We start from the raw sequence: 18,194 nt of genomic DNA, 5'->3' as shown, positions 1-18,194 counted from the left end.
CAGCTCCAGACAACAGGGCATCGTTCCCCGTCTGGGTGGGTGCTACAGAGAAGGAGGTGCCTGGGACCGAAGGCACCGTGTTTGGGTATCCCACTGAAGCATGGAGGCCGTGGGGAAGGCTTCAGGGAGCGAGGCGAGGGATGCAGAGGACCAGGCACGCCGCTTCCTCCGGTGGATGACACGGCGCGGAGCCAGGAGCCGGCTGTGGTTCCCATCGCACCGCCGCCAGCCGTGCCGGGGACAAACCAGCAAACCGCATCGGGGCACCATGCTCGACTTTCTGCTTTTGCTCTTTGGGACAGCCTAAGACAAATCTGCTTATTTCAGGCCTTCTGCCTTTAAGGAAAATCTTCACTATGCGCAATATATATGAATCCACGTCAGCTATACTAATAAAAAGCACTGGTTTTGCTTTCAGGTCTTTTAGAAAGAAGGAATCCAGTGTTGTAATCCCACTGAGAGCTGGCAAATGTTACTTACTTTAACTTCATCTCTGTTTTGTAGCAGAAGAAAGATTTATCATCATCTTCACAAGTGAAGATCAAAAACTTACCCCATTTCTCAAGAACATACCTGGCTTAACTTAAGGTATCAGAGATATTTAACAAGTAGAGACTGAGATGAACCTAATTTCAACACACTTCTCACGAATATTTCAAATGAACCACAAAGAGTGTGCCTTATGATAAAAAACATCAATAAACCTAAAGATATTTTAATCTCTGTTAGTATTCTTCCCCTTTCCATCATTCCCTCAATATTTTCCAAGTTATCTTTTGACACATTAATGTGGTGAATGAACATTTAGTTAAGTGGCTGCTCAGGAAACTTTCTTCCATTGTTTTGTTTTCAACATATTATGCCTAAAATGAAAGATACTTAACTCTTGAAGGACAAAAACTGTAACAGTAGCTTTTAAAATGCTTTGTTAGCTTACATTTAATAAAAAGACACAGTTTTAGTAGATGCAAATAAAAGCACTGTTAGAAGTTGAGCTAAGTGGATTTTTCCTGCAAATACTCCATTTTGTAAATCTTAAGTATTTGCCCAGTAAGAGGGCAAAAAAATCATCTATGCTACTCTCATAAAATGCGCTGTAAGAGTACTGTACCGAATTACCAACTCGATTAAATAGTTACATTGCTATTTTTAAAAGTCTCTTGAACTTGTTTAAAATGATCGGTTTTTCCCTTCGAGATGCAATCTTTACTACATAAAATATTGTCTCTTATGAATCAACCATTCCACTATGAAGTTGAAATGGATCGGGACAGGCACCCTTGCAGGCCTCTCCTTCCCTCATAGCATCCCCTGCCGCAGGACCGGAGGAGCAGCCTTCCCCAGCCTCGCTCCCCCGCACACTCCCCAAATTCCAACAACGGCCGCTTACCTCTTCGTAAAACTTCAGTTGAGGGACAGCTTCGTCAATCTCGTTCAGGCAATAGTCTTTAAAAAGCAAAAATCCTGGAAAGAAAAAAAGTGAAAAAAAAAAAGAAATATTCAGAAAAAAATGCATCATTACTATAACAACTTGTAAAAGGGATACAAAAACACCCGGGTAACATCACGGATTGCATATACCTATGTAAGTATCCCTAATTGCCAAGGCTTAGCAATGCTGATTATCAAGCAGCTCTACAGCATTCTGAACAGAAACGGATCATAAACCTCACTCACCTCCCATAGGTATACTAAGCATATTCCAATTTCTACCTGCTGAGAATTTTATGAGATGTTTACGTAATGCTCCGAAATATCCCATTCCTCTCCACGGATCAGATTTTGTTTCTTTTTTCAGAGTAAAAACTAGGTACTATTCACATGTTTTGGTTTTTTGAAATAGATCTACCTACTTTTTATTGATAAAAAGCAACCTCTTCTGCATTCTGATTTTAGAATTACTGGTTAATGTCATCTCTAATAGGTTTTACAGCACAATAAATTACATCAGGATCTTTATAGTTCCTTTGCAAGCAATTTAAAGCATGACCTCTGCAGCCTGCTGACGAGTATTTTCCATTAGAAGTATTTTAACAGACTGTTACACGCTTCGTCTCAGGGAAGTACTGTCTTTACGTTGGCCTGAGCTGGTACCTGCTACCCTTTTACTCTACACGGGTATCTGCTGTCGCAGCTAATTGTCTGGGTTATCTGCAAGCCCCCCGGAGCTGTGAACCAACGTGCTTTCGGCTCACTGCAGCAGGCAATACCTTCCCTTATTTAGAATTATTGAGCACTTACTGAAATCACACCCAACTTTTGGAGGTAAGACCACAAAAGCGTTAACTCAAATAACGATGCGAGCAAGAGAAGGCAGAGCAGCTAACTCGAGGGCTGCTGCTGGCTGGGAACCGCTCTGTCCCGCTCCCCTGCTCGACTCCTCTCCCAACAGAGCAGCACATCAAGATACAAAACACCCCTTTTCAACTTAAAAAAAAATATATATACACACACGAGACCTATTTCTTTTTAATTAAAACGTAATTGTAATTTGAACTTACAGCAAAATTACATTACCAAAAAAAGCAGCAAATCACTGTATGCTCAACTAAGAAATAATACAACCACCTACGACGTCTCGTGTTTTCCAGAGTACACTATCTTTAAAAATATGCAAAACCCACTTCATGTGCTACACAGTAATTTCATTGTAGTGTGTACAGGACAGCATTTAACTGTCAGTTATGAACATCATGTCCTTTCAACTCACTATCATCTAATTTTATCAAAGACCAAAATAACAAAAAAAACCCACCAACTACTCAGAAGTAAAACCATTCGTCTCAGCAGACAAAGCAACGCTAATCAGGCAAACAAAAGCTTTAATTTATGTATAATGAAAACATTTATCAGCTTCTTGGTAGCCCCTCTAGCTGTATCTAGACCCCAAGTTAAATTTCCTATTGGAAGAGCTTGTTTTCCTGGGGTCCCCTGGATTTATTTGGTCACGATCAGAATACCAGAAAAGGGATTATGACCAGACAACCCCTTATACTTCGCTTGACTCATTTAGCTGATTGGGATGATATTTCAAAGATTATACAAACTGGGTTTTGTTCTCTAAATAAGGACAGAAATCTAATAAAGAGTTGCTCTTATGAGATTCTCCAAACTTTCTAATTATTCTCAACAGAAAGAATCACTCTTGAAATATTTTATAAACAACTGTGCTTTTTTGAAAACAAACAAACCAACCAACCCCGTGTTTTCTATTCCTTAAAAGCAATTTTCAATTAGAGTGCTTTTTTCCTTTCTTCTTTTTTTTTAAGGGCTCGTCTAGTTCCTGTTTTATTGGAAATAGTTAAGTTGTCTTCCCTTATTGCAGGGGAGATGGGAGCGCAGCAGCGGAGCAGCCCCAGCAATCCCCACGCCTCAGGCGAAGGATGGAGCTCCCAGCCAGGCACCCGAGAGCCACCCACGGACCCGAGAGCCACCCGGTCACCGCAGGGGCCACGCGTGCTCCCTCCGAGCAGGCAACCCCGCGCGAGTCACAGACTGTCCCCACCGCGGCCAAACCCACCCGAAGCCGCTGGTCTGCGGAGGCGGACGGACTGCACCCCCGGAGAGCACAGCCCTGCTTGCATTCCCCCGCCTGAGCACTGAGCCGGGCCCGGACCCGGTTTTGAGAACAAAACCTGCCACTTACGGAACTGAACCCAATTCACTATTTTACAGATGATCGAAACAGCAGCAGCACCGAGCAAAATAATGCTGAATTGACTGAACTTTTATTTGGACAATGAACCAAAGAAGATTACAGTCATGTAATTAAGAGACTAAAGAGTGGCACAAACAGCAATGAATGCAGTGAAAGAAAAATCCCTGGCGTGGTCCCAGCTACTGGCTGTTTACCAAAAAAACCCACAAACAAAAAAAAACAAACCACAAAGACAACTGTGGGAGGAGTGTGAAAATATACCAACACAAATTTTCAACAATGCCATGCCAAACATTTTAGCCCTGTTTAATATTTTCCAAACTTTTTAATTTAATTATCGCAGAGAAAGAAAAGGCTCACAGGAGCAGAGAACAACAGCAGGCTTATGCTGCCTGCGTTATACAGCCCGCTTCTCACTAAGTCTCTTTTTTAAACTGCATTGCTATGGAAAAAACTAGAGACAGCCAAAACAAGAAGTTAGAAACTTCTACAGATGATTAATATAGTCATAATAAGTTACAGCCATATGAATCAAGCCTGAGAAAATGCTGTTAGTCAGGTTCCAGTGAAGATGAGCAGAATTATTACAGCAGCATTTTAAAGTGTACGATAACAAAAAAATAAATTATTAAAAAATACTGCAGTAAAATAAATTATAGCACAAAACATCTCTTCTCCATGAAGTTACCGACGCTGTAATTATTCCCTAGTAGGACACCCAAGATATCTGCAAGCCCGTTGCAGACAAAACGGTACGGTGGCTCTTCCAGCGCCGCAGCACCCTGACGAGCAGCGGGGCGGCGGGAGGTGGGGCGGCCCTCGGCCCCGGCGGGTGGGCACCGCGCAGGGGGCTGATCCTGGCCCGCGAGGTCTGTCCGCTCCTCGCCCGGGGCACAGCCGCGTTCGCTACAGCAGCAGGTCACGCGGGAATTCTCTCGTAGCCAGAAAAATGGTTAATGTCTTTTTTTATTGTCATTTTTATGAGTTGCAAGAGGGGGGAAAAAAAAAAACACTTGAAAAGGTCAGTAGCATCCAAGAAGAATATTATTCTAACACTCAGGGAGTGTTCAACACATAAATTAGAGCATCAGCTTTCATAAAGTATTCACCATTGTCTTTTCAGAAAAAAAAAAAAAATTCCCTGTTAAGAAACGCTGTTTGATACTAGTTAAGTTGAAATAAAAATAGATATTTCAAGTTTCCTTTGAAGAACTTATGGACTGGGAGCATTTATGTACATATATTAAGATATAGTGTATACATACATGCAGCTTATATATTCATCAAAAAAAGCGGCATTTCATAAGGACCAACCTTGACAGAAAGGTTTCTAGTACTATTTTTTAAAAGATATGCTCTAACCAAACCATAAGAAGGATTATGTAGCATCAGCTTTCCAACGAACAGTTTAGAAAGCCAGACACATGCACTGCTCTGCAAAGAAGTGCTGGGTTATTTCATCCTACAAGTTTTCCACGTGACTTAGTCCAGATCCATACCTTACAACCAGAATTTAGGTATTTTGAATACCTCCAAGAATAAATTTCTAACAACTATGTGACGGTGCCTGCACCGGTGACCGAAATACTGTCTGGTGGCTTCAGCACTGGAAAAATACTCTAGAATTGAAAGTGGATAGCCAGCTGCAGAATTCATTACTGCTTCTGCGGTGGCAATGAACAAAGCAATGGCTCGCCCCGCGCGGGAGCTGGGCCAGCGGCCTCCGGTGAAGGGGTCCAGGTGCTGCGGCAGCCCGCTCCCTGCGCTGGGGAAATGAACTTCCTCCTGACTGCGATATTTTACACGGGACTGACGAAAATCAGATTCGTTCAGAGTTTTTTAAGTACATCTTGAAGCTTGGCTTGCATTAGGCAACCCTGAGTGCTGCTCTTAAAATTATTAACAACACAGACATCAGAGAAAATTTGTGGGTGTCCAGCACAACCTTTTTCTTCAGCAGGTTGTATATGGGGAAGGATAAGCCGAGTGATGGAGTTCTTTTTCAATTAATTGGGAATCTCATGATTAATGAGATTTTTTTCACTTGCCTCATGAAAACAAGGGGGAAAGGTGACAACTCAGGCATTTTCTCTGTCAAAACGACAGTAATGTCAGACAGCAAAATGCAGGCACACAATGCATCCCTCCTCGCCCTGCCTGGATGGAGAGCTGCTCTTCTGCGCAGGTCCGCTGCCGGCCGGCTGAAGAGCAGCTGCGTCCCACGGCTGCGCTGGGAAGCGGCTGGAGGAGGCAAATCGCTGCCACGGTGCCAGGAAGATGGGAGGGCTGCAGGAAAACTTTATTTCCAGGGATGATTGATCAGAGGCTGATGGTTAAGGACAAGAAATGAAGAAGGATCTGGGGACCGTAAGAGACTTTAGCAGAGCCTGGAGGACAGAGATGTTAAGGAAACATCTTTGGGGAAGCCAAGAAAAAAAAGCAGATTGCCAAGCGATGAGAGAGGTTTTTAGTGACTTGAAATTACTTCACTGAAGATTTACAATGGAGGAAAAGAGAATCAGAATCTCCACTACCCAGTTGAGAGTATTGCTCGAAAGGATCTAAAAGTCCTAAGTATTAAGAAAAATTCGGAAGATTTTGTGGGTAAATTCTTCAGTTAAGAAGCCCTATTCCCTGATTTTCATCCGTTTTTGAATGATTGGCCTTAAACCATTAGCTCTTTTACAGCACAACTGCAAATGCAAACATACTACTCCTCCCTCTTCTTGTGTTTCCAGCTTCTCTGACCGTGCAATCCATGCTCCCAGGTATCAGCACACTTGAAATCTTTCCACTGTCCTGAATTCAAACAAATCCAATTAGAGCTTAATATTCTCCATACTGGAAGGGTTTCTGTTTCGGCCTCCCGTTGTATCAATGTATTCTGCACTTCCACTGCAGCATAAAGGAAATCTCTTCTTTTACTGATGTTCTTAGATTGAGTGAAAAATTATTAGCCAGAAACTGTAGCGCTCAGAGAATAGCAAAACTAATTGACAGACGCAGCATTGAATAAGTGACAGTAGTTTTAAGAAGTTCAAGGAGAACTGATGAAAAGCACAATAAGCACAGTTAACTACACACAGAAAAATAAGGCCAAGAACAGAAAGCAGGAATTAAAAAAATGATAGCGTTAAATAACAGATAAAAGGAACCAGCAATTATTTATGAAATAAAGATGCTGACAGCTTTTGCTTTAAAGATTTCTTCTTCTTCTATACTATATAATTTCTGCAACAACCAGATCGCTAGTTGTTAATGGAAAAAGAAAAAATATTTTTAAAAAGCTTGTTCTGGTAACACCAAAGTAATGGATGATATCAATACTACGTACATGCGATCCTGAGTCAGCACCTAGCTCCAAGCCTCTGCTTTCCCCATCTCTGGACAATAATTTTTTCCCATCATCTTTTTAGGGACAATCCTGTACAGTTAAGTTTGCCAAATGCCATTAATTGCACTAACTCCAATTACCAAGACCAAATGTCTGTCAAGGAGGGATAAAGAAGACCCTTGAGGTTTGTGGCTCAGTCTTAACCGGACACTCGCAGCCAGGTACGGACAGGGAGATGTGGAGAGCAGCCGAGCACCAGGGCCTCGGGCGAGAAAGCCTGCGCCCGCTCGAGCGATCGGGCCATTCCCAGAGCTCGTCCCCAACCGGACAAGGTCCGTATCACAACCTTGAAGGGGACAAAGTGAGGCAATTAAGTTAACCCATCTCTTTTTAAAAGCAACATACTTTTTACTTCTATATTTATTTCAAATTATGTTTTTCTAACATGATTTCAGAAATTTTGCAGGAAATCCTGACTCCTAAGTCAACGGCAACCCCCCACCCCACCCCTGAATTAGTAAGGCCTGCCTTTCCCGAATTCAGCACTGCTTAGGGCCAGGCTTGGGCAGAGAACAGAAATGCAGCTGGTGACCAGCCTACACACTTCTGCCAAACCTGGCCTGCCCGCTGACACCATGTTTACAAGCTGATTACGGGTTACGCTATTTTATTACCCCAAAGCAAGCCTTCTGCCCCACTTCTCACTTCCACAGAAGGCTTCCATGCCATCCACGCCACCTTTCTCCCACCAAATGGCCAACAGGTACCCATGGCTATGTGCCCGTCCCCCATGAGCCCGCAGCTCTTCCCAGGCCATCCCAGGCTGGCACCTTTATCCATTTAAGACACTCCATCTGCTGCAGCCTCCTCTATGAAATGTTGAATTCACACCTCTGCAGGTGCCCTGGTTTGATGCAAGCCCAGCACTTCTTGGCAGCCACCCTCGGCTCTGCAGCGAGACCGATGCCCGTGGGCCGCATCCACCCTGGCACAAGCGAGGCTCGACCTGAAGCCCCCAGCAGGGATCACACAATGCTACTGAGACCAACAGAACCAGGCACTGCTTTGCCAAGACGCAGCACATTTAAAAGCCACCTGTTTGTTAGAAGAGTCTTTTTCCTAAAAAAGAAATAAAACCCGCAACGTAGAGCCCTTCTCTTACAATTTGAATAATGAAATGCCTCCCTTTCCACTTGTAGGGATTAAAGCTGCCTTCTCATTTGACAGCTACTTGTGATTTTCCTGCCCTGCTACTAGCGTTACTAAAGCAGGACGCACTGCCCCGTCGGCGGGTTCAGCAGGCGTCGAGCCGCAGTCAGCCGGGGCGGCTCTGCCGGCACCTCGAGCCACGCTGCCAGGCAGAGGGGCGAGTGCTGGCCTTCTGCCTTTGCCGACCGTCTAAAGGTCACCTCTGCATTCATAACGCCGTATCTTGATCTTCAGGAGAATGTCAATTAACTGAGAGCACGGAATAATAAAAAAAAAAATTAATGAGGAACTCCATAATAAAACAAGCCTTGAAAAAAACTACTTATCTAATTCTAACTGGAATTTTATTAGTATCTGATTCAAATACCCTTTTAACAGGAGTAAATAAAAATCTTATTAAAACAAACAGAAGTGACTAGGTGAGACAGCAGAGCTAAAAATAGACACATTTAGCCCTGATATAAGTATTCACAATGTCACTGATTGAAAGGAAGCTGCATCTATTTACAGCAGACCTGAACGTGGTCCAAAATGCTGATGTAGACTCTTTCTAGTAGGCAAAATAGCAAATTAGAAAACAAAAATATCAAGCTGTTTCCAAATCCTAACTAAACGTGCTGTGTATAAATACGGAATAATGACAAACAAATAAGTAGCGACATCTGCACCAGAATCAGTAAAGGCTCGTTCCCCATCGACTGCGGCTGACGGCTCCGACTCCCGGGCAGGCAAAGCTTCAGCGCAAGCTTCCCCACATTGGGCTGCTCGGGAACGCGCGCCGGGGCTCTGCGCTGCAAACCGCGCAGCTCAAGGACTCTTCCTCATTTAGGGCATGTGAAGGTCTCTGTCCGACAAAGTCCCTCCAAGACCTCTCCTGATCTTTCTTATTTGGCTGAATTCGGACAACGGCGTAGAGAAGTCAGAGGAGTGTAACCTCGTGCAGTAAGAGCAAGAGGAGCGTAACAGCGTGCAGTAAGAGCAAAACTCAACTATCACACCACAATGAAATTATTGTATGTTTATGTTTAAACCCAGTTGTTGGGTTTTTTAACCATCTGAAATGGCCCTCACCTGGAGGCAAGGCTGTGTTACCCCGCAACGAAACGGCGCAGATCCGCTGTGTGAGCCCCGTGAGCTCTTCTCCAGCGTGGTCTGTAGCCGCTGTACAACAGGGAGCCGGGACCATAGCCAAAGGATCACGCCTGGCTTTTCTGCTGGAAAATTAGCATTCCTCCCAATGTGCCATCTCATGGTTTATCCCATTTTATTTTATCTGTCTCAAGTAATGTAATGAGCCCGCCATCGGTACCAGTAACAGATCCAGGTCTTATATACAAAAAGTTAGGGGTAGAGATCTATTATTAAACCATATAAAAACTGTAATTCAAACCAGCCTGCAGTTGTTAGCAAATATCCAGTCAAGTTCAAAATCTTGTTCCGTATGGTATACGCACTCAGTTGCCATAGCACAGGATAATTAAGACCACCTAAAAGCTCCAGAACTGAGAGAACCACGAATTTCCCTGTTCGGGAACAAAGAGACTTGCTACTATCAGGGAAAAAAATCTCATCTGCGTAGGAATCACAGCTTTGGCTAGCTACAAAGCCACAAAAATCCTCACAGTCCAGAAGGCACCACAGATTTCACTGCTTTTCTTTCCAGTTATGAGCTATTTGTCCTTAATCTATTTTTCCTAATAGAGCCTAATGAACATTCACTTTTCATTAAAAATAATACATCATAACAAATTAAAACATATCTTTGTGCATAAAAAGCAGGGTAAAAGAACAAATTATATTTTACAAGACAGGACTTGCATACAATGGTGAGGAGGGCAGAACAATTTCCCTAGCACAGAATCCAACTGAGCTCCGATTAGTCTGTAAGTTGCCAGGTAGCTTGTTTAATGACGTCTATAAATCATTATATGAAAATAAACTTTGGCTAAAAGGTTTCAAGTGTCTTCAAAGAAAATCCTTATTTCCAGGCATATTTTCCAATAGCTTTTTTCACGCAGTGAAATCACTAACACTTGTTAAAACTTGGTCAGCCATCTTCCCCAATGCTAGACCTGTGCATGCCTTAAACTCCTGCAGCGAGCGGAGCAGAAGAGCTGTACCGCTCCTCCAGCACACACATTTCAGACACGACGGAGGAGCATTCCCAGTTTCTGCGTCAAACCTCAACACAGGCTTACAAGGTAGAGGATCTTAAGCAGCTAATACACTGACTTACTGAGAGCATTCGATTATTATTCTGCTTCAAGCCCAGAAGAGCATTTGGGAGCAAAATACTGGAGGTGGATTACAGAGCCTGCATTTCAAACGGGAAGGCGCAGAGTAAACACCCTTCCAGGTCCTCTGACAGCAGCCAGGAGCTCAGCACTTCCAAAGGGCCGGACCAGCAGCTGTCAGGATGTCAAGTGGAGGCACACCAATTCAAATGATAAAAGGATTTCTAAGGAAAAGAAGAATATGCTCTATTTTTAACAGGCAGCTGTAAATAATGAAATAAAAAAAAAAAAAAAAAGTGGTGTCTGTGCCTCACCCACTGCAATTGCCACTGGATCTTTGCCTCAAAAATCCCCCACCATGTATCATCTTAAAACCCTCATGAAATGTACCTCTGAATATTGAACATGCAATAAAACATTTTTTAAAGCCACGAAAAGAAAAGAAAGGGGAAAACATGTATCTGAACCACATTTAGTACGTGTATCTCATACTCTAGTCTCCTGTAAGATATTCCAGTCGAGTAAAGGAGATCTATACATACATTGGAAATGGAGTATCAAAGGCATTCAACATATCAAACGTGAAAGGAAAAAAAAAAGGGTTGTACGTAAGAAAAAGTAGCTCTAAAGGACCGAGGCCTAATATCAGTAAACAAAGATATGTAAAAATATTCTGATTTTTAAAAGGACAACTAAACAGAAAATTGAAGCATTTCATTTCAATCAATCAGTTATTGCAAAGTACGTGATTACATTCCTTCACTAAAGCTCATCAAGAAATACACAGCACTTGCGGTTTTGTTCTTTTTTCACTTGTAAATAGAAGAAACTCCCACCGCTTTTGCAAGTGGCATTAGCAGCTACTAGCAAGCTATTAGCAAGCTAACAAGTATTAGCAGCTTAAAAACGTCATGATGGTTGCTTGCTATTTGTTTTATCGGTTCTTTTCCCACCTCACACGAATATTCAGTCCCTGTGAAGGACGTGACAGTTGTTATTTTCTTGATCAGTATTTTTCCATTATACAACTTTTTAAAATTACTTACATAATGCAAGCCAATATCCTTTTATTATTGACAAGCACACTATTTCTTTTGACATGCTGCGAGCTACGAACCGTTCACTGTTATGAATTATTTAACACACAAAGTACACTGGGAGGTGTATTTCTGCTTCTTAGAAAGGGCCTAGATCTGTGCGTGTTTTTTCTTGGGGGAGAGGGTGGTGACAGGATCATTTAATGAAGACATGGAATAATTTCACAACAGAAGGGTATTCTCAAGTCTCTGATGCCAGTATGCACCTTAGCAAGTACCGTTCAGTATCTTAACCACTGTAAAGAATCAAACTGTTCTGCAATAGCATCTAGGAAGACTGTTGTACTGTGGTTAAAATTAAAACACAAACCCAGTAGTATTCAGTTAGTAAATACACACAGCACTTAGTTAGGTAAAGAGCAGCAAAACCACTAAAACAACAGTGACAGAGCACAGATGATTCTCCTACATGAATTTTAAAGCCTTCCTCTGGTTCACTCTGTGCACTCTATGAGAGAAGAAAGCTGCTGGGAGCTGGAGGTTCAGAAACAGATGGCTCTACTTCTCCTCAGACTTCTTCCCCTTGTAATCAGAGAAATTATTGACAGAAGTATCTAGAAACATTAAGAAACTGGTTTGCATATTTCTGAACCTACCTATCCAACCACCGCAGACACGCACACGTTTGAGAGCACAATGTTATAGAGGCACTGGCTGGGCATACCGCTCTCAGTGGAAACAGGCCAGGAAAGAGAGCAGCAACTACCCTATAAGGTTACTGCTCTGTTCCCCTCCGGAGTTTGACGATTCGGAGGTCTGATGGTGTACATTACTCACCTCCTGACATCACCGAGTGATCTTCTGCAGCAAGAACCTCGCAAATCTGGCCCGTTCCCCGGGGGCTTTGCAAGTCGTGTTATGCATCGTTCTTTTATAGGACAGATATTGGTATAGAACAATAAAAGCATTTGAAAGGCTTATAGTAAATATCCGTGTCTGTTCTCTGCTCTACAAATGCATTCAAGTGTCTTCAAAGAAAAATCTTTATTTCCAGGCACTGAGATAATTGATAGCCAGAGCTCTCCAGCTTCTCTGCTCTGCGACTTTCTAACCGCTCTCTCTCTTAAAAGCACTGCTGAAAGTTAGAAGCCTTTAACAGCTTCAGTCATTTAGATTCTACTTACTCTTCTCCTGGTTTCTGAGCTTTTCTCCTGTTACTAATGAGTTATCCCACTGAGATGCATGAGTAGCACTGGCAGGACCAGAGAATCTGCTTTATTATTAGTACAGAGCTATGCAGGTAAATCTCATTAAAGTTGTTATTATGCCACCTTACAGACATGGAAAACTAATATTTACCTATTTCACAGTGGTGTTCAGAGGCTTAATTGGTCTGCGAATTGTTTCAAGACACATTGATAAAAACTCCACGGGGGTGCAACTGTTTCGGATTGACTGAGAAATTGCTGGGGGGGAGGAAGGGGAAATCAAGATTGAAGACCATCACTGTTTATACACAAGTATAAACATCAGAAAAGGGCTAAGAAAGCTCAAGTGAGTACAAGCAGATAGAAAACACTATCTTTGGTATGGAAGTCACTTTGCTCTATATTAAGGATGAGTTTATAACATTTTAGCCGAAAGCTTTCCAAACCGGTCTTTGCAGTCCCTCCTTGGTCGTTGGCCATGGACCCGGCAAGCCACAAAGGCGTAACAAACAGCTCCCCTAGCAGTGCGGCCTGACTCCGGAGCCCACCTCACCCCTGCCCCACCTGCAGCGCCTGCACAAAGACCTTCTGGAGGCCACTGCAGCCCAGCCGCAGCACCAGCGGGGTGCTGGAAACGCCAGTCCCTCACCAGTACCCATGCAGAGAGCCTGAAGCCGGCTGCCCCCTCCTCCTCCTCAGCTCCCTCGCCGCACCGGCAGGCAGCCTGATGCCATCTCCCCCGCACGCCTGCAAAGCCGCTGCAAACAGAGCTGGAAGGAAAGGCCGGGGACTCGCTGCTGCAGGAACCCGCTGCCGAAGCCTCAGGTGTGCAGCTGTGGGATGGCTGAAAAAACCACCAAGGGCACATCTAACCTGAAAGGAATGAGTTTACCTACACGCTTCCCAGGGAAAACCAAACCAACCTATGAAATGTACACAACAAAGTCACTGCAGGCGGCGTGCCACCAGCTTGGGGTTTGCTGTCTGGTAGGTAGGTTTGCTGAAAGCTTAACCGCGGAAACATCCAAGTGAACGTTCATTCAAATAATTTATAATTTGTTATCTCTATATATGTTATATTTGTTATCTATCTTGCTCATCTTCTCTCCTACAGTACTACTTCTGGAGTTCAAAATTTCCAGTCTGCTGGAATTCTTGATAATCTAACCCAAAACTGTATAATTACACTGCTCTGCTGAGATAAAGACTATTTTCCCTCGTGACTTAAATCTTCCAAGAACTATACTGTATATAAATGCTAATATATACCAGCATGCATACATTGTCCATTATGTGAAGTTCCAGATGATAGGATATACATTTTTCGTATTTTAAAGCTCAGACTTAATCTGCAACTCCACTGGGAAATCACACAACTGAATATCTTCAACCCCTCCACAAGGGCAGGCATGGGAGCATATCGGGCTGCATCCCAGCAAAGAAATGCTCAATTATTTATGATCAGAAGAAAAAACAAAATGAATACATACATTTTTTATAGTGACTTTGGATACTATTTGTCCCCGACACACAAGACAGACACCGCCTTAAAACTGCCTGCAGGTAAAACGCATGTAAAACGCATGTGAAATCTCCAGCAGGAAGCTTCATCAACATCCCTCTAAGTGATCTTCAATGTAATTCATGCAACTATCACATTTATTTTGCCACAAAATAGAAGTATGTTGAAAGAAGTGTAGCTTCCAGTAACATTTAAATTATGACATAAAAACTAGATCTTAAACCTAACACTAATTCAATGAAAAAAAAATTGCATACAGCAAACCAGACTGAGTTTTATGAGAAGGCTCTGAGTGCCTATTTTCTCTCTTTCACTGTCCACACCCCAGTTTGATACAAGCGGAGAACCGCTGTAAAGGAACAGCTCCACTGTGAAATGTCTTACATTAATAGTTTCTGTTTCGGTTTACAATCACACAGTTTCCGACAGCTACTTGTGGTTTGGTTTTTGTGTTGTTTTTAACCGATCATACGAACCGTGCAAGGAAAGCACGGGTTCAACAGACTGATAAAGGCCTCCTGCAGACTATCCACAATCCAAGTTTTAGTCTAAACTTGAATAGAAAATAAGAAGTAACACAAGAAAGAAGGAGATCAATCTTCAAATAGCATTTTAAATATAATTTTTTGTTCATACAGTTACTTCCTAATTTTGATGGTGTCTACTTCTGTATGGTGGCCGCCTTCCCCAGGACAGAAAAGGAACCCCAGAATAAAACCACCCAAACAACCAACCTGCCTTCTTGCTTTTACAGAAAACCGCCAAGCAAGTACTATTCTCCCTATTATATGGCTGCACATTATTTAACATCAATATACCAGAGTAGAGTAAAATTATCGCAGTGCTACAAGTCTCATGAATGCTGTTAAGAAAGAAGTCCAAGGCCGTGACACTTTCAATCATTTAAGTCTTAGATCAGTAGCTAATGTATGCCCCTAGGTGACTTTGGCTCTAAAAATACCCTGTTTTTAACCCCAGTTAGCACAGGGTTTTGCGCGGCCCCTCCCACTCGCCACTGTCCTCGCCCCGGCAGGATGGAGGACCTCGATCCGTCCCCGCGGGGACCGCGCGCATCCCTCCCCAGCACGCCCGGGCCAGCCCGGCGCTGCCGGCCGCCGCCAGCCCCGGTGCCCGCGACGGGTCAGCCGGACCGCGGCGGGGGGAACGCCGCTCACGCGTCCTTCCCTGACGGTGCAGGCAAGCGTGCAGCTTCAGAGTCATCACCAGCAGCTAGAAATGACTAGAAGCAAGACCTACTAATGATTTTGTCATCCCCTCCTCATTTAATAGCCAAAAACTCAGGTGCTTTGCTCCCAACCAAGTTTTATTGCTTTCATTGTTATTTCCTCAGAGGACTTTAATTAGTTCAGAATGCCAACGGCACACAGATCTTATGCTTAAATTAAACAATAGCTTAAATAATGCTCTAGGGAGGTACTTTTCCCAGCCTGTTATTTTTAGGTATCTCGGAGAGCGCAGTGCGCTGTGCTACCACACTGGCAACAGAAAGAGGAAGAGCAAGAATGTTTTTCTCAACAGATTTTAACTCAAGATCCATCTAATGATTAGCATCAAAATTCTGAAATAATGAAATATGATGGGTCCATAACTAGAGAAACAAGCAACAGAAAGCATGATTCATTGCCCTAAAAAAAACCAAAAAACCAAAAACAACTCTTTAGCTGTTCTCACCCTACTTTGTTGGGTTTTTTTATTTTAACAGAAAGTTGTCACTGACAAAGCTGGAGGAAACAGCAGCCAGAACGGTCAGGAGCCTGTTTCCCTCTAACTGCAGAGGGCAGGCAGAAAGTCCCTCCCCGCAGTTGTAGGTTGTCTGTGCAGAAGGAACTACAAAGCAGACCAAATGCTCATCTGCTCTGGAAACCCAGCTAAAAAGCTACCAGAATATACATGAGCTATACTTTGCTGTAGCAGTATAAAGGGAGCGGAGAAGATGGGAGAGAGCCCCTCGCAAGACATGCGTGTGTAGGAAGAAGCACTGGTACAGATGGCAAAATGCTCACCCTGGCTGGGAAGACCTCCAACTTGGAGCCTGCTGATTTAAGAGGATATAAAAGACAGTTAAATGAATCACCCAAGAAAGATCATTCCTCACTATACAAAAGTGGATGGTAAATAGGAAAAAAAAGGTTTGTAACTTGTTACGTCAACTACAAGTTTTTTTAATTGGTTCTTTTTACAAGTGTTATATTTCAAGAAAATAAAACAGAAATGACATCCAGCTTCGGGGCGGGGGGGGGGAGGGGGGGAAGCAAGTTACTTACTAGGCAAGGTGAAAAGCTTATACTGCAGTATGACCAGCTGCTGAAACAGCTAAAATATGTTTTGTTCTCACCTTTCCCCACGACCCAAACCAAACAGCTCTGTGTAACAGATGAGAAACTGAGAAGGGTGTAGACAAACTGCCATGTCCCACCAGCTTCCAAGCAGTCACCAGAGAACCCAAGGCCGAATCTAAGCCAGGGCCTGAAGTCGCAGGATGCCTTACGGTCACATCCCAGAATTTCTAAGCCAACTTTATTCACTACCTACCACGTAGATGCAATTTGTCAGAAAGTCCAGTGTCAGACGTTAAGAGTTACAGAATCACAGAATGCTCTGGGATGGAAGGGACCTTTAAAGGCCATCTAGTCCATCCCCTCTGCCATGGGCAAGGACATCTACAACCAGATCAGGTTGCTCAGAGCCCCATCCAGCCTGGCCTTGAATGTTTCCAAGGATGGGGCATCTACCACCTCTCTGGGCAACCTGTTCCCGTGTTTTACTACCCTCATTGTAAAAAATTTCTTCCTTATATCTAGTCTGAATCTACCCCCTTTTAGTTTAAAACCATTACCACCTTGTCCTATCGCTATTGGCCCTGCTAAAAAGTCTGTCCCCATCTTTCTTATAAGCCCCCTTTAAGTATTGAAAGGCTGCAATAAGGTCTCCCCACAGCCTTCTCTTCTCCAGGCTGAACAACCCCAGCTCTTTCAGCCTTTCCTCACAGCAGAGGTGTTCCAGCCCTCTGATCATTTTTGTGGCCCTCTTCTGGACCCTCTCCAACAGCTCCATGTCCTTCCCGTGCTGAGGACCCCAGAGCTGGATGCAGTACTTCAGGGGGGTCTCCCCAGAGCAGAGCAGAGGGGCAGAATCCCCTCCCTCGCCCCGCTGCCCACGCTGCGGGGGATGCAGCCCAGGATACCGGTGGCTTTCTGAGCTGCAAGAGCACATTGCTGGCTCATGTCCAGCTTTTCGTCTATCAGTACCCCCAAGTCCTTCTCAGCAGGGCTCTCAATCCCTTCATCCCCCAGCCTGTACTGATACCAGGGATTGCCCTGACCCAGGTGCAGGACCTTGCACTTGTCCTTGTTGAACCTCATGAGGTTCACATGGGCCCATTTCTCCAGCTTGTCACTGAACTGTAACTAGCAACAAGTTTGCCCCACAGCATGTAACTTTAATAACCACAATAATCCTGTTCTAAAGTAATATTATGACATAATTCACTGCCTTTAACACCTGGCAGTTACGCTTGCCACAGCAGACCCTGATCCACCCAGCAGCTACGCACATTATAACTCGTATCAAAGCAGCATTTTTACAAGCGTGCCCACCCTGCAGTGCCAGGGAGCACGAGAAGAACTCCACAAGCAATTTTAACGCAGTCGTGAAGCAGAGTGGATTCCACACGTAAATTATAGATATTGGGATACCAGAAAAACGTCTCTTTTTCTAAAGCAAACACATAATCTGGTGTTGTAGCAAACAGGATGTGGTAAAAAGAAAACTAGCTAAAGGTGGTTACGCACTCCGCTTCGAGACATGCTGTACTTCCCCATGAAGCTTCTGCTGTGGAGGAAGCAGCTTCTGCAGGAACAGCCGGCTGCTGGGCTATTAAGCGCTGCCAGAGCATTTTTCTGGGTGGCTCTATCATCTTCATGTCCTCTGACTCATTAGGCGATTCTTAGAGAGTTCAAGATCATTCTGGA

General features: G+C 43.7%; 1 protein-coding gene across 1 annotated transcript in view; it reads right to left on the bottom strand.

Moving 5' to 3' along the window:
* GRK3 (G protein-coupled receptor kinase 3) overlaps nucleotides 1–18,194 on the bottom strand; it is a 78,475-nt gene that overhangs the window by 38,659 nt on the left and 21,622 nt on the right. Inside the window, exon 3 of the mRNA XM_082324667.1 lies at nucleotides 1,391–1,464. Coding sequence (XP_082180793.1) covers nucleotides 1,391–1,464 — 74 coding nt within the window. The remainder of the gene's footprint in view (nucleotides 1–1,390; nucleotides 1,465–18,194) is intronic.

This window comes from Platalea leucorodia (genome assembly GCF_965183815.1).
Source record: "Platalea leucorodia genome assembly, chromosome: 12".
NCBI lineage: Eukaryota > Metazoa > Chordata > Aves > Pelecaniformes > Threskiornithidae > Platalea > Platalea leucorodia.
Note: the sequence above shows the minus strand (reverse complement) of the source record. Positions and strands in the feature narration are given on the sequence as shown.